Source organism: Panicum hallii, chromosome 2 (genome assembly GCF_002211085.1).
Source record: "Panicum hallii strain FIL2 chromosome 2, PHallii_v3.1, whole genome shotgun sequence".
Lineage (NCBI taxonomy): Eukaryota > Viridiplantae > Streptophyta > Magnoliopsida > Poales > Poaceae > Panicum > Panicum hallii.
Genome location: NC_038043.1, coordinates 49,690,731 through 49,703,369, shown reverse-complemented (window position 1 = coordinate 49,703,369; position 12,639 = coordinate 49,690,731). Strand labels below are relative to the sequence as shown.

Sequence of the window (12,639 nt, the reverse complement as noted above, 5' to 3'; positions counted from 1 at the left end):
CGCTTCCGATTCCAATAGGCCTGTGTGCTGTGAGATGAATGATTGACCAACCGCGATGCGTCCTCCCTGCACTGCACAGGTCCTTGTGCGTCGGCTCCGGCGAGATGCCCACCTGCATGCAAGCAGCCACCGCGACGCACGGCGCGACCGTGGCAACGCAATGGCGGTAAGATGGTGGCTCAGATTGTTGCCAGGACTTGACTGGTGACCGTTGATGGTTTACTCTCAGCTGTCAAACAAAGTGAATGATCAAATCATGCAACAACTTCCTGGAGATTTTATCGAGCAGTACTGCAAGCTAAACCACTACATGCATGTTGAGGAAACACACACCCCTCGGGCGATCTGAATAGTTGGAAATAGCAATCACTTAGGACAAATACTTCGATGTTTATCCATAGAACACCCCGAGCCACAAGCATGTAGCACGGTCACTGCAAACAGCAGTACTTAAAAGAAAAGAAAACAGAAAAGCGGCAACTGCAGACGTTTTTATCCAGGCCTGAGGCCTCCATCCTTCGATCAGAGCACATTCCAAGAACCTCAGTAGAGCAAACCCTAGTTCAGGAAGAGGCTGTCGGAGGACAAGGACTAGCAGTAGAACATGGACCTCTTCAGCTCATCCTTAATATCTGGAAGTGGGAACGGACCAGCAGTAGGAGCAGATGAACTGCTGGAGCTGCCACTCATCGCCACGTCGGAGCCTTGGTTGACGTAGAAGCGGGCACGGAACGCGAGCTTGTGGGCGTAGTATGCAGGAGGAGCTGACAATTTAAAAAAACAGCAGAACAATTTATTGTGCTGTTCTGTAATCTCTCTACGCTGCTTCAGACATACAGGGATTAGGTTATGGATATTGATCAGAACTCTACAGTTTTATTTAGTTTTGCACTAGAAATTGCATATATACCATGCTTTAAAAAAAGAGCTACATCTGTTTAACTAAAATTCTCAGTAATAAGAGGGGACATACCGATTGATACCGAGCGAGTGCAGCTTGAATACCTGAAAGACAAATATAGGACAAAGCGTTAGACAACTGAATGGAGCAAGCAACAGGATGGCAGGGAAGAGCATGCTTACAAGTAGCACAAGTTATATGTGAGAGACTGCAGACCATCTGCAGTGAACTTGTTGTCATCCCGCAGCACATGGTAATGCGTAGGGCGACTTGTTCCCTGCATTTTCACAAGCAGCTAATCTTCAGATGCAGTTGGCAAGAAGAATGACCAAATTAGTCGCGACGCATTAGGCACATACCTTGATACCAGCATGGCTGCACAGGAAGAAATCAAATTCCGTTGGGTGGCATATATTCTTATCAATTACAGTGCCTGCAATTTCAGGAACATGTGAGCAAAATTATTGTCAAAACACGGGACTAAACAACAGCTGAAAATAGTCTGTGTTCCTAACCAGGTAGAATATTTCCACTCTTGTCCGCCCAGCGGCGATCATTGTGGTTGTCAGGGAAGATCCTTGTGTGGTGCCTCTTCTGCACAACTACGAAGGTGATATGTGGCTTCTCATTGTACAGAGATTTCCATGCCTGAAGAAGGAATGGCAAGCATTAAGTACGACGTTTGTTATTTAGGGACCACTTGACGTGCTAAATTTTCCCTCAAATTGTTTTTACCTTCTCTATCTCCGGGATTTCTTGTTCCAACACTTGTTTGAATTGGCCCTCGCTTACTCCGTCCCTATGGTTGAAAGAGGTTGAAGAAATTGTCAATTGCCTTGGTGTGGTGATCAGAAGAGAGCAGCTGAAACATCTAACCTGTAGAATATAAGCTTCTTTGGTCTCTGCTTAGACCCTTGTTCGAATGCATGTAGGAGTTCCCTGCAATTTTTTGTAAACTAAGTTACTTCTCAACGGGTGTTATTCAAATTTCATAGATGCACTTCGTGAAGATCATACTTGACAATGTTTTCCAGGCCATTGATGAGCTCTTGACGGTGACCTTGTGCACGGACAACACCATTATACTTGGCCACCTTGGGCCAGTCTTGGGAGGCAACAACCTATGTGGAACCAGGCAGAAAGTGTTATTTTAGTGAGATGATGCTTACAGCCTATCCTCTTTGTAAACAGAAAAGAAAATCTTACAGAAGCAATGGAAGGAGCAGTATCATCTAGAGCAGCAGGGTGAGTAACATCAGCACCAAATATAATCGTTGGTTCGCTCGAAACAACCGGTAAACTTTCTTGGGGGTTAGCAAATTCTGTGTTCCTCCCTCCAACCTGTGGAGATAGTATCTCAGTATCATGTTGCTCAACACTTGAAGAGATCTAGTTTAGGTTAACCTTGGCATTGATCTTAATAGCAACATTAGCGAAGTACGAAGGACTTGCACTAATAACATATTTCGCCAGACAACATTGCGACATGATCCCAATCTCTGTCTCACAGATCCTTTTGAAATTTCCTGTTGTTCAGAGTAGCGTCAGGCATGACATATACATCATAATCAGTGAAGAAACTAAGTTTGCTATAATAAATATTACCATATAAGCTACCATTTTTATCTGGCAATATAGCAAGCAGAAGGCCAATCTTTTGCCCTCCCAGCAGGTTCCGTGCATCCTGACAGCGCTTACTAAGATCAGCTTCAACTTGACTAGGACGAGCAATGAATATAGGAAGCTTCAACTCATCCATGTCCTGAAAACAGAGTGGAATGTTAGTAGTCATGCAAGAATATTTTGGATGATGATACAATGGAACGGATAATGAAAACGTGGATTACCACTCCAGTGTTTCGAGACCATTTAACCAGATCAGAGCAGAATTTTTTAACATGATTCATCTGTAAATCATGACAAAAGTTAATGCAGGCCCAGTTGCAAACCCTTGCACCATCTACTACTCGCTGAAAATAACAAAAATAAAATGTTAACAATGGAGATCAATAACAAACCTTTACATCACTAATTAAATTATTCCAATGCAAAGAAATACATCCATTTGAGTGCATATTTAGCTAAGCCTTTGGGGTTATGACAGAAAAAACCCCTGGTGTAGACAGAACAAAATTTGAGCAACCGATCAAGCTTCTATTATAAATCATAATCAATTTATCAATTTATACATTGGATTTGATAAGGTTCTTCAAACAGGTTTCCGCTGTAGCTGTAATGTTAATGGTTGTTCAGCTGCTCATGACATACCTTTTTCATCATGTTCCACTGCCCATCCTTTGGGTAGCACAAACTTTCAGATCCAGTACCATAGTACTTCAGCTACATAAACAAAAATTCAACATGGTATAATCACAAAAATGCATTAAGTTAAAAAAGCACAAAACAAAACTGCATAATACATGGAAGTAGGATTACAGTGGGAGCCGGCAGAACTCTAGCCTGAACTGAAGTAGGATGATAGTCAACCTCTATGCCAAATTCATTCGAACGCTCAGTGCTATTGTAGTCATTGCGTTTAACAACCTAAGCACAAGGGATTTAGAGAAAACATAAAGTTTGTTTTTCACACACTTTAAATCCGATAAAACAGAAAATGTAGTAATAGCAAGAACCTGACGAATGTTTGCCTCACGGGCAGATGGACGCTGGCATGTTGAGTCCATTAGCTTAGAGACCTGTTGGCTTTCCAGCTTCTTCCTGTACTGCTGTCCAGGAACTATCTTGCAAACCTGAAATACGAATCGAATCAGAATCAGTAACAGAAGATATGGAAGTGAAAGAGTACCAAATTGAAGTCAAGTTAGCAACCTCCATAGGGAGATAGATCGGCCTCTGATCACTGCCAACTTGGAGACATGGGAGAAAACCATACTGTAATTCCATCTGGTAGGCCTCTCTGAAGTAATCCGTGACAGTCTTCCGAACTCCAGATGAGGATTCAAAGCTGTTGATTTCAAGAGAAAATATTAAAATAAGTGCTAACCGCTAGAATTTTGTTCAACATGGAGGAAAAGAACTAAAGAAGTCTTACTCCATTATAGAAGGACGACTATGTGTCAAGGTGGCAATCCGGTACTTCCGGCGTGCGTCTCCTCGGTGTGTGACTTCAACCTTCACGCCCTTGAGCGCCTTCTTGAGCTGCAAATTCAGAAAGAAAAAAAAACAACCACATCCATCTCAAGTGTGATTTTGCACAATGAACTATGCGTCCAGGCATTCAACAATTGCTTACCTTGGCATAATCCATATTAGTAATATTTCCAAATGTCCTCGGGTTATCTTTGTTCAGAATCTCCATCACAAATTGAATCAGTGACATGGGTCGAACAAAAGCTGTTGAAGACATGTCTGCAATCAAAAATACGCAGCAATCAGATATCTTAAAACATGCAAAAATCTGAACTGGAATTTCAAAGACTACTTGCAATTGAATCACAAACGTTCAGAACTTCTAATCGACCCCACTATATGTCAACTAGCCATATGAAATCAATTTGCCCTGCAATACATTGTATCCATTCCCCCCCCCCCCCCAGGGCTGATCATTTCTACCATCCAAGCATCCCAGTTGCATTTTCTGAAGACACCATAGAAAACTTGATAGATAATAAGAGGTCAGAGGTACAAGTGAAATCCGACCTACGATCACAGACAATCCCATCTGCGTTGGCCTGATGCTCTGATAGAAACCTTTCCATGCCTCGACACCCTGGCCAAGACTCACCGTGTCTATGATCCGAGAGAAGAAGGACCGGCCAACAGTAATGTACCTGAGCATTTTCAAGAGAACAGGTACAGATTTTGAGTCAACTGGCATCAAGAATGCTGAGATGAAAAAAGAAAATCCAAGAAGCAAATGCTTACTCCATGTCGTTGCGTTCGTTGAGCACGATGTCACGCAGCACGATGTCAAGGACCTGCAGCGCGTGCGCCGGGATGTCCGTGTGGTAGCCCGCCATGAGCATCATCAGCTGGTGCAGGCTGACCGCCGTGGCGTGCTTGATCTGCACCTTGTACCGTCTCTCCGTCCTGCCAGGCAAGGTGACCTCGAACTCCTTGGTTTTGAACGGCAGCTCGCCGGCGGTGAACAGCGACTTCTTGCCGTCGTAAGCCGGGAGGCGGCCGCCGAGCTCGGTCTGCCGCTTCTCGGACACCAGCTTCGACATGACCTCCCTGTACACGCCCTTGAGCGTCGTCTCCGGTGAGATCGTCACCTGCATGCGGAAACGCATAGCCATGCCAATGGCGGTCAGAGAGACGGACGCCACGACTGACATGACAAGGCGGAACGGAACGAGCTAGCGGTTGTCTTACGTCGTAGTGGTGGAGGCCTTTGTCGACGAGGCCGACGAAGAAGTGGTTAGCTTTGACGACGCACGGCGTCCCGGCGGCGCCGAACCCGGGGCGCACCGGCGACAAGGGCTCGTCGCGGTGGATGTCCATCGTCTTGAACTTCTCCCGCAGCGCGGCGGCCTCGGCTGCGTAGCGCTCCACGAGGGGTGGCCCGGCTTGGCGCAGATCGGGTTGGCTCGGCTGCCCGCCGTGGCCGCGCTCGCGTCCGTAGTCGCCGCCACATCCACGACCACCGTGACCATGGTAGCCGCCACGGCCTTCCTGGTAACCGCCGCCTCCTCGGCCCCCGCCACGGGCTTCCTGGTAGCCGCCACCGCCTCTGCCCCCACCACGGCCTTCCTGGTAGTGGTAGCCACCAGCACCTCGGCCACCGCCCCCATCACGGCCTCCTTGGTAGCCCCCGCCAGCACCTCGGAACCCACCTCCATCACGACCTCCTCCCTGGTAGCCGCCGACGCCTCTACCACCGCCTCCGTCACGGCCTCCCTGCTGGTACCCGCCGCCGCGGCCGTCAAAGCCACGGCCACCGCCTCTGCCGCCACCGCGTCCGCCGCTGTCATCACCGTAGTACTGCCCGCCTCGGCCTCCGCCGCCGCCGCCGCCGTAGCCCCGGCCCCCCTGAGAGACGTTCGGGTTCGCCTGGCCCCGGCCGCCACCACCGCCGGCCCGGCCTCCTCCGCGGTGATGGCTCGCCATGGCACGTACTCACGAGTCACGCACGACCCTGGGAAAGCAAAACAACAACCGCTCGAGCTAAGATAAAGGAGGCGGAAGGGCATGGAAAAGGAAACGACTGATACTGCGGCGGAAACTCCGATGGTTTATGGAAGGCGGAAACCGGAAAATGGGAAAGAAATCACATTTTTCACCAATCTTGACATTATCCAAGAAATGTGAAACGAGATTGGTACTGTATAAAATTCCATAAATGAGTAGACATAAATTTCAGAACCCTCTCATCTTCCCATCCCGCCGCCGACTCCATCCAAAACCCCCTTCCCCATTTTCTGGTAGCTTAATATAAAAACTGAACCAAATCGCATCCTTGTTATAAAAACTGCCGCATTCCATTAGCCGGTAGCTGCCGCCGCCTCATTCAACCCATTGATCGAAGCATGAATATTAAACTTTAATCCGCCGAATGCGAACGGACGCTCGACTGTTGAAGTATAGAAAGGCCTCTGATAAAATGTCCAAGCGTGTAGGAACAAAGAAAGAATTAAAAAAAAACAAAGAGAGACGGTGGACCCTACTTACACAAACATTCCTCATTGAAAATCTCCACGACAGACGCTATAGGAACCAACGAAGACCATGGAAGACCAGAAAACCTTGCTCTCATCGCACAAGACAGTCCTTTTTTTAAAGTATACAAGATCCATAAAAAAAACATGATTAGAAGCTTCCAACAAACAGTCAAGGATCCAAAAACCCCACAGATTCAGAGAAACCGTGCGCGCCAGTGCGTCCTTGTGGCAGAACAAAATCCAAACAAGAGGAGCAGAAGCCAAACACACAGACGGCCGAGAAGGTTTGGATCATTTCCCCATGTTCGAACAAGGAGAAAGATCTAAGCAATCTGAAAGAGACATAGACAGAATACGCCGTCGCAGATCCAAGCACCACACGGCAGCAGCACGCACGAACAACGGATACGCGATGGTAGAAAAAATAACTAGAACTATTCTGGAAGATATATACACCGATTGTTGTTCTGTGTTTAACCTTGTGACGGTCGGCGACGAGAGAGATGAGAAACGGCGGCCGAGAGAGAGAGAGCGGCTGTCTCCCGCTGCCTCGCCGTCCGCGCGCCGTCTCTCTTTCTCTGTCGCGTGGTTCTCGACGCACTGCGCGAGCTGTTCCGGCAACTCTTTGACTGTGGGGAGGGCCCGATATATAGGCGCGCGGGGGGGGGGGGGAGCGGGGGCGGGGCCGAAACGAGACGCCGGGACGTCATCAGGTGGGACCCACCAGGCCGTTTCGGTGGGGAAGGGGACGAGTGGTGGGCTGGTGGCCCCAGGCCCTGCTTCAGCACTCCGCGTGAGGCGCACTTCGGTGGTTCCTCGATATGAATGGACGGTCTCGATCAGTTCCGAGATCCGTGCGATTCGGCGATTTTTCTTTATGTTCCCTTGAGTTTCCTAGTTTCGGTAGGAAGGTAGAGGAAGGATTCTATCGATCTCTTTGTGAGAGAGCCGCGTGATAAGGTACAAACGGTTCGGGTGAGTTGTTTGTGAGCAAAGCCACTTTTTTTTTGTTCTGTATGTACAGAGATCATGTGACAGATTGTTTAGCTGGACAAGGTTAATTAATGTATTCTAGTTGTAACTTGATGTATACTTCCTGGCTCAGTAATGTGAGATATAATTTATTTTCCTGCTCATCTGTATAATTGACATTGTAGCTGTTTTTAGTATGAAAGCGATTCCACTACAGTTCACTTCATTGATGGATGGTCCAGATAATTGACAGATCCTCGACATAACTGTTGATTCTAATCTGCATAGCCGCCTATTTTAGTAAGCCCAGAAATATTTTTGTAAAGTTGTAGCTTAGTAATGATCTGTTTGGTTACTAGGCAAGTTTAGTCTCCAGTGCTCCAAGTGGCGGATCGGAGTTGTATCTTGAATTCTTGACACACGCTTAGTCTCCAGGATGCCAATGGTTTCTTGCTAACCTGAGCAAGTTAACACACATGGTTTGTTTTGGTTTGATGGACTATCGATTGAGATGTCCGCATGTTTTAGGCGAACTGTTTTCTGTAACCCTTGAGATAACTGGTGTTGCTTGTATTCCTAATTTGAATAGGGCAATCACACTTCTCTTCGTTGGAGAGTCGTGTAACACGTACCACTGTCCAAGCGAGATGCCTGCGATCGAGTAGAGTAATGCTGTTTTTCTACTAGGTACAGACAGATCTTGGCTGGAATATGATGTGATAGGAAGTTAACTGTGGACCCCACCTAGCCGTTTCAGTTTGAGGGGCGTACCACGCTGTTTTGAATTTGGTGCATGCGACATCTTTTGTAGGTCGACTATTATTTCTCCCATCTGTTCAATTTCCCTTTTAGGTTGGCGCTCACAAACTTTCGTTAGGATGAGCGCTAATCCAGCCTGTAACGACTTATGCTTCACAAACATGGAATAATTGAGATAGTGTAACCAGGATTACACGTTGTAACCGGCCAAAATGCCGATGAGTTCACGAGGTTCAAACACGAATCAATCAAGAACCGTCAATTTAGCAGTAAAAGTTAGCTTTCAGTTCAGAAAGGCAGATACTCTACTACAGAATCGAAAGAAAGAAAAGGAAAAAAGAACTACTAGTACATGATGTGTAGTCCTTGATTATTGTTTGTTTAGTTGCAAGGAAAGCTCATGAACTAAACTTTCACAGTTTGAAATACATTTCCTCAGCGTCTTCTTATATTTGCATCTCCACTGGACGGCTAGTTCCCATCTTTCCAGAGATCTCAGAATTTGAATCGGGAGCTGACTGTTATCAGAACAATCCAGGTCCAATCGATGGAAACGGAGGAACACAGCAAACTCCTGCTCAAAACCTGACTGCTTCAAGTCTGTCCTGCAGTTGGTACTATTCTGTATTTTGTGTAAGAAGACAAGCAGACTTTCATCGATTTCGGCGGTAGTAGGTAATTGTTGCAAAGTTTCTTCACATTTGCTGATCAACCATTTCATAATCTCCATCTCGTTTTCAGTTGAAAGCATTGACCCAGAGTAAATCTGATGACTGACAGCCTTTCTACGGTTTGCGGGAGTTGCCCACAGTCTTAATGCACACAACAATGCGAATGAGGGTTGTCCATTTGGATGAATATACAACGAATCTTTTGGCCAAGTTCCAATTGAGCAAATATCCACATCTAATTGCATGAAAGTTTTCTCATTAGGGTTCTCGCTCAAAAGAAAACCATAGTATTCAAGAAGTTCCAAGTTTGTGTATGTCCCGTAACCAAGTAGAACCTGTACAAAATGACATAAGTGTACAAAAAACAGAGACATCAAAAGAACGTAAGTGTATAAAAAACAGACTTAAAAAGAAAAAAAGAAGCAAGATAATGTTATATTGGCAAAAAAAAATAGAAACAAACCTGCTCTCCCTTTTTATAATTTTTTCTGGCATACAAACAGTACGCATTAGAATCTTCATACCCACCATCTGTTAATCTCTCAGCTCCAGCTATATCATCTTCCTCAAATGAAGTATCATCAGGAGCAGCATAGTTGAACAAATCACCCACAGGGCATAGGCAACCAGCTTCATCCCATGCAATATGTAATGTGCGTGAAGACACCTAAATGTAGGGAAAATGAAACTTCAGAAAACAAACAGGTACAGTATAGAAAAAGATATAGGGCTAAACAACCTAAATAGAATCATGAGTTAGTCCGAATTTCACATTGTAACTAAACCAACAGCCAGAGGTAGCATACCAACTTTGAAGAACTGAAACAAACTGAGAATAAAGCAACTGTACCGTTGCAAACGCCCAGATCCAGGATTTAAACATCAAAAGCTTAGGTTTAAAATCCAATTCTTTCATCAGTGGTGTTGCATCTTCCCAGTCTGATTTTATGGCACTGATAGCCTTTTGTGCAACCCAAATGGCATCATCAACCTGATAATAACAAAATCACTGGATGCATTGGGATGTATAGCCAAGGATAATGGAGAATAGAGAATTTGTTGACAGACTACCGAGCTATACTTGGAGAGCTTCAATTTCAAAATCATTGAAGGTAGACAAGATAGTGTAGTAGCTGGGCAGCTGAGACAGATAGGTATGCCAGACGGAATTCCTCCCTTTCCCCACTTCAGCCAATAAGCACCCTATCAATATCTGTAATAGAATTATAAAGAGAAGGTCAGTAAGCACTAAAAGGAATGCTCAAGAAGACGCAACAAGGAAAACAGCAATAGTCTATACTGGCACTTTGAAAGCAAAAAACAGAAACACCAGTATGAGTACCAGTAAATATAATTGTGCAATTTGCTAGTAACTGAACCAGAATATTCTAATTTGCATTTAGTTTGATTTCATAAGCAAAAGGTATGCTATAAGTTTGCAAAATTGAGCACACCAACTGTATCTGATGCAACAAACTGTATAGCACATACACAACTTGCATCCAAATTTGACCCAAATTCATGGTGGCACTAATACAATTGTGCTACAGCAATAATGTGCGCCCCAATCCTAATCACCACATATCCCCAAATTCCTGGTAACATCGAGGGCAGCTTCAAACGAGCATGTTCCAACACATCTGTTCATGGAAGAAACCGTGCTTACATGCACGGAGGAGAGGTGGTGACGGTGGGCGCTGACGCAGGCGGCGACCCGGGGGTCGTCGGCCATAACGCGGTCGCTTGTGAACAGCGCGGCGCGGGGCACGCGCAGCACCAGCTCGCCGCGCCGCAGGTCGCGCGCCGCCGCGAGGCCCCTCCTGCGGCGGAAGACAGGCAAACGCGGTGAGGCGAGCGCTGGGAGACCAAAAACCGCGAGCGGATGGGAGGGGCCGGTGTTTTACCCGCCGGCATCGGGGAAATCGGCGACGACGAGGGAGCGACCGATGCAGGAGGACGGAGACGAGGAGGATGCGGCTGCGGAGGCGGAGGAATGGAACGGCGGAGGCGGCGAGTCGGAGACGCCAAGCTCGGCCGCCCACCGGAGGAGCGCCTCCATCGTCGGCGGCCGCCTTGGGTTTACGCTCTGTTTCCGTGGCGCAGGGATTTACGCCATCACGGTTACGGGAAGTCGCCACCTGAGACGTTGCGGGTTCACCTGAAAATTTAGAAGTTCACTAGTTACGGGCAACAAAAAACTGTATACACTAATCCAATTTATTCGTATAACAAATATGTATCTTAAAGCTTCTATAAAATGCAACTTACAATGCTAGAACACCTACAACTATTAGTTTGTCCCGTCCCATTGCATAAGTTCATCATATCAAAATTTTCCGTATAATAAATAATAAAATAAGTACGCATAGATCTCTCGCATTCAGTGGGCTAAAGAAAACTGCAACTTTTAAGAAAGCCAAGTGAACTATGTCGTAATTGCAGATAAAAAAATGCAATCAAAAACCAAATAAAATTTCATATATATCGTATGAAATTGAAACACCACAGAAATTTTCGTAGTTATTGGTCCAGGCAATGATCATGCTGGCTAATTCTAAAGGTGATTGTGATTAACTCAATAATTACAGTAGAAGCAATAAAAATGTTTTTTAATCTCCATCTCATGTGTTCTGAATTGAATCAATCATTTTTCAGAAAGCACAATATGCTATTACCTTTTACACAAAGCATGGTGCCACTTGCAGTATTAAGATTCTAAAAGGAAGATATCATCTAAAACAATTTAAGGAATACGGCAACAATATATGTATACTCATGTTCATGTTGTTCCTCTCCACCTGGAACTCTCACGACCAACTCCAGGCTGTTTGGACTCTCTGATGCATGCACTAATTTTTTTATGAGAATACAATAATGTGAACCGGTCAATAACCAAAATAAGTAGCATTTAGCAAATACATTAGTCCTCATCACAAACCAAAATCCCTTCTCTATCATGTGCCCATTTCTATGCTTTCTGTTTTACATTTAGAATCATGTCGAAATTTTATCACCTAAAATTTACATTTAGAATTTGAAACTCAAATTCAAATCATTATCTAAATTTAGGGCTACATTTAGGATCCACCACCATCTTGCGCATCCGTTGTCTCTCAACATACTCGACAATTGGAGATTTTTTTTGACTGGTTGTCACTTCTTGCCTTAGGCGGGCCTCCACAATATGGAGTATGTATTAGAAGTGATGCACGAAGAGCATAGAAGATTGTTGCATTATTTTCCATCATAGCAAGGATCTAAGTGGGTATCTAATAGCGTTTTCTAAATCAACTAATTAATTATGATGGCATGTTATTCTAGTTCATTTCTCCTCCTAAATTATTTAAGCAGATTGACATTCTAGTTCACTTTATTAACTTTTTGGATCGACCTAATGAACCAAAATATATATAACTTGCATGCCATTAACTTTTTATGTTAACCAATGATCCAAAATATATATAACTTGCATCCCTAATGACAAGCAATATTAATCCGAAGGGATGTAAACAAAATAGAGCGAGACAAGTTCCTGCGCTAGTGCCTACTCCCTCCGTCTCACAAAGACTGTTCGTTTATAAAATTTCAGACATATTACTGGTAGTGGAAGTGGAAATGACCATGTTACTCCTAATTAACTATAACAATTGTTATTTGGAGACCGTGCTGTTTATTTAGTTCCCTAGATTCTCAATAACTGCAAATGCATAACATC

The 12,639-nt window shown here is 45.0% G+C and overlaps 2 protein-coding genes across 2 annotated transcripts; both read right to left on the bottom strand.

The window, feature by feature from the left end:
• Positions 1-358: 358 nt before the first annotated feature.
• LOC112881987 (protein argonaute 18-like) lies at positions 359-5,365 on the bottom strand. The gene is made up of 20 exons (XM_025946926.1): positions 5,237-5,365; positions 4,787-5,136; positions 4,562-4,692; positions 4,155-4,270; positions 3,954-4,060; positions 3,731-3,866; positions 3,535-3,651; positions 3,338-3,445; positions 3,170-3,241; positions 2,749-2,871; positions 2,507-2,663; positions 2,306-2,427; positions 2,108-2,242; positions 1,919-2,022; positions 1,637-1,700; positions 1,417-1,549; positions 1,261-1,334; positions 1,084-1,178; positions 974-1,005; positions 359-764 (listed from the first exon to the last, which is right to left on the bottom strand). Exons 1-20 carry the CDS (start codon positions 5,363-5,365, stop codon positions 592-594), a joined length of 2,478 nt encoding a protein of 825 aa, XP_025802711.1. The 3' UTR covers positions 359-591.
• Positions 5,366-8,489: 3,124 nt separating this feature from the next.
• Positions 8,490-11,078, bottom strand: LOC112881544 (protein SET DOMAIN GROUP 40). The gene is made up of 6 exons (XM_025946286.1): positions 10,829-11,078; positions 10,591-10,744; positions 10,006-10,137; positions 9,775-9,915; positions 9,388-9,591; positions 8,490-9,259 (listed from the first exon to the last, which is right to left on the bottom strand). Exons 1-6 carry the CDS (start codon positions 10,981-10,983, stop codon positions 8,624-8,626), a joined length of 1,422 nt encoding a protein of 473 aa, XP_025802071.1. The 5' UTR covers positions 10,984-11,078; the 3' UTR covers positions 8,490-8,623.
• Positions 11,079-12,639: the final 1,561 nt, after the last annotated feature.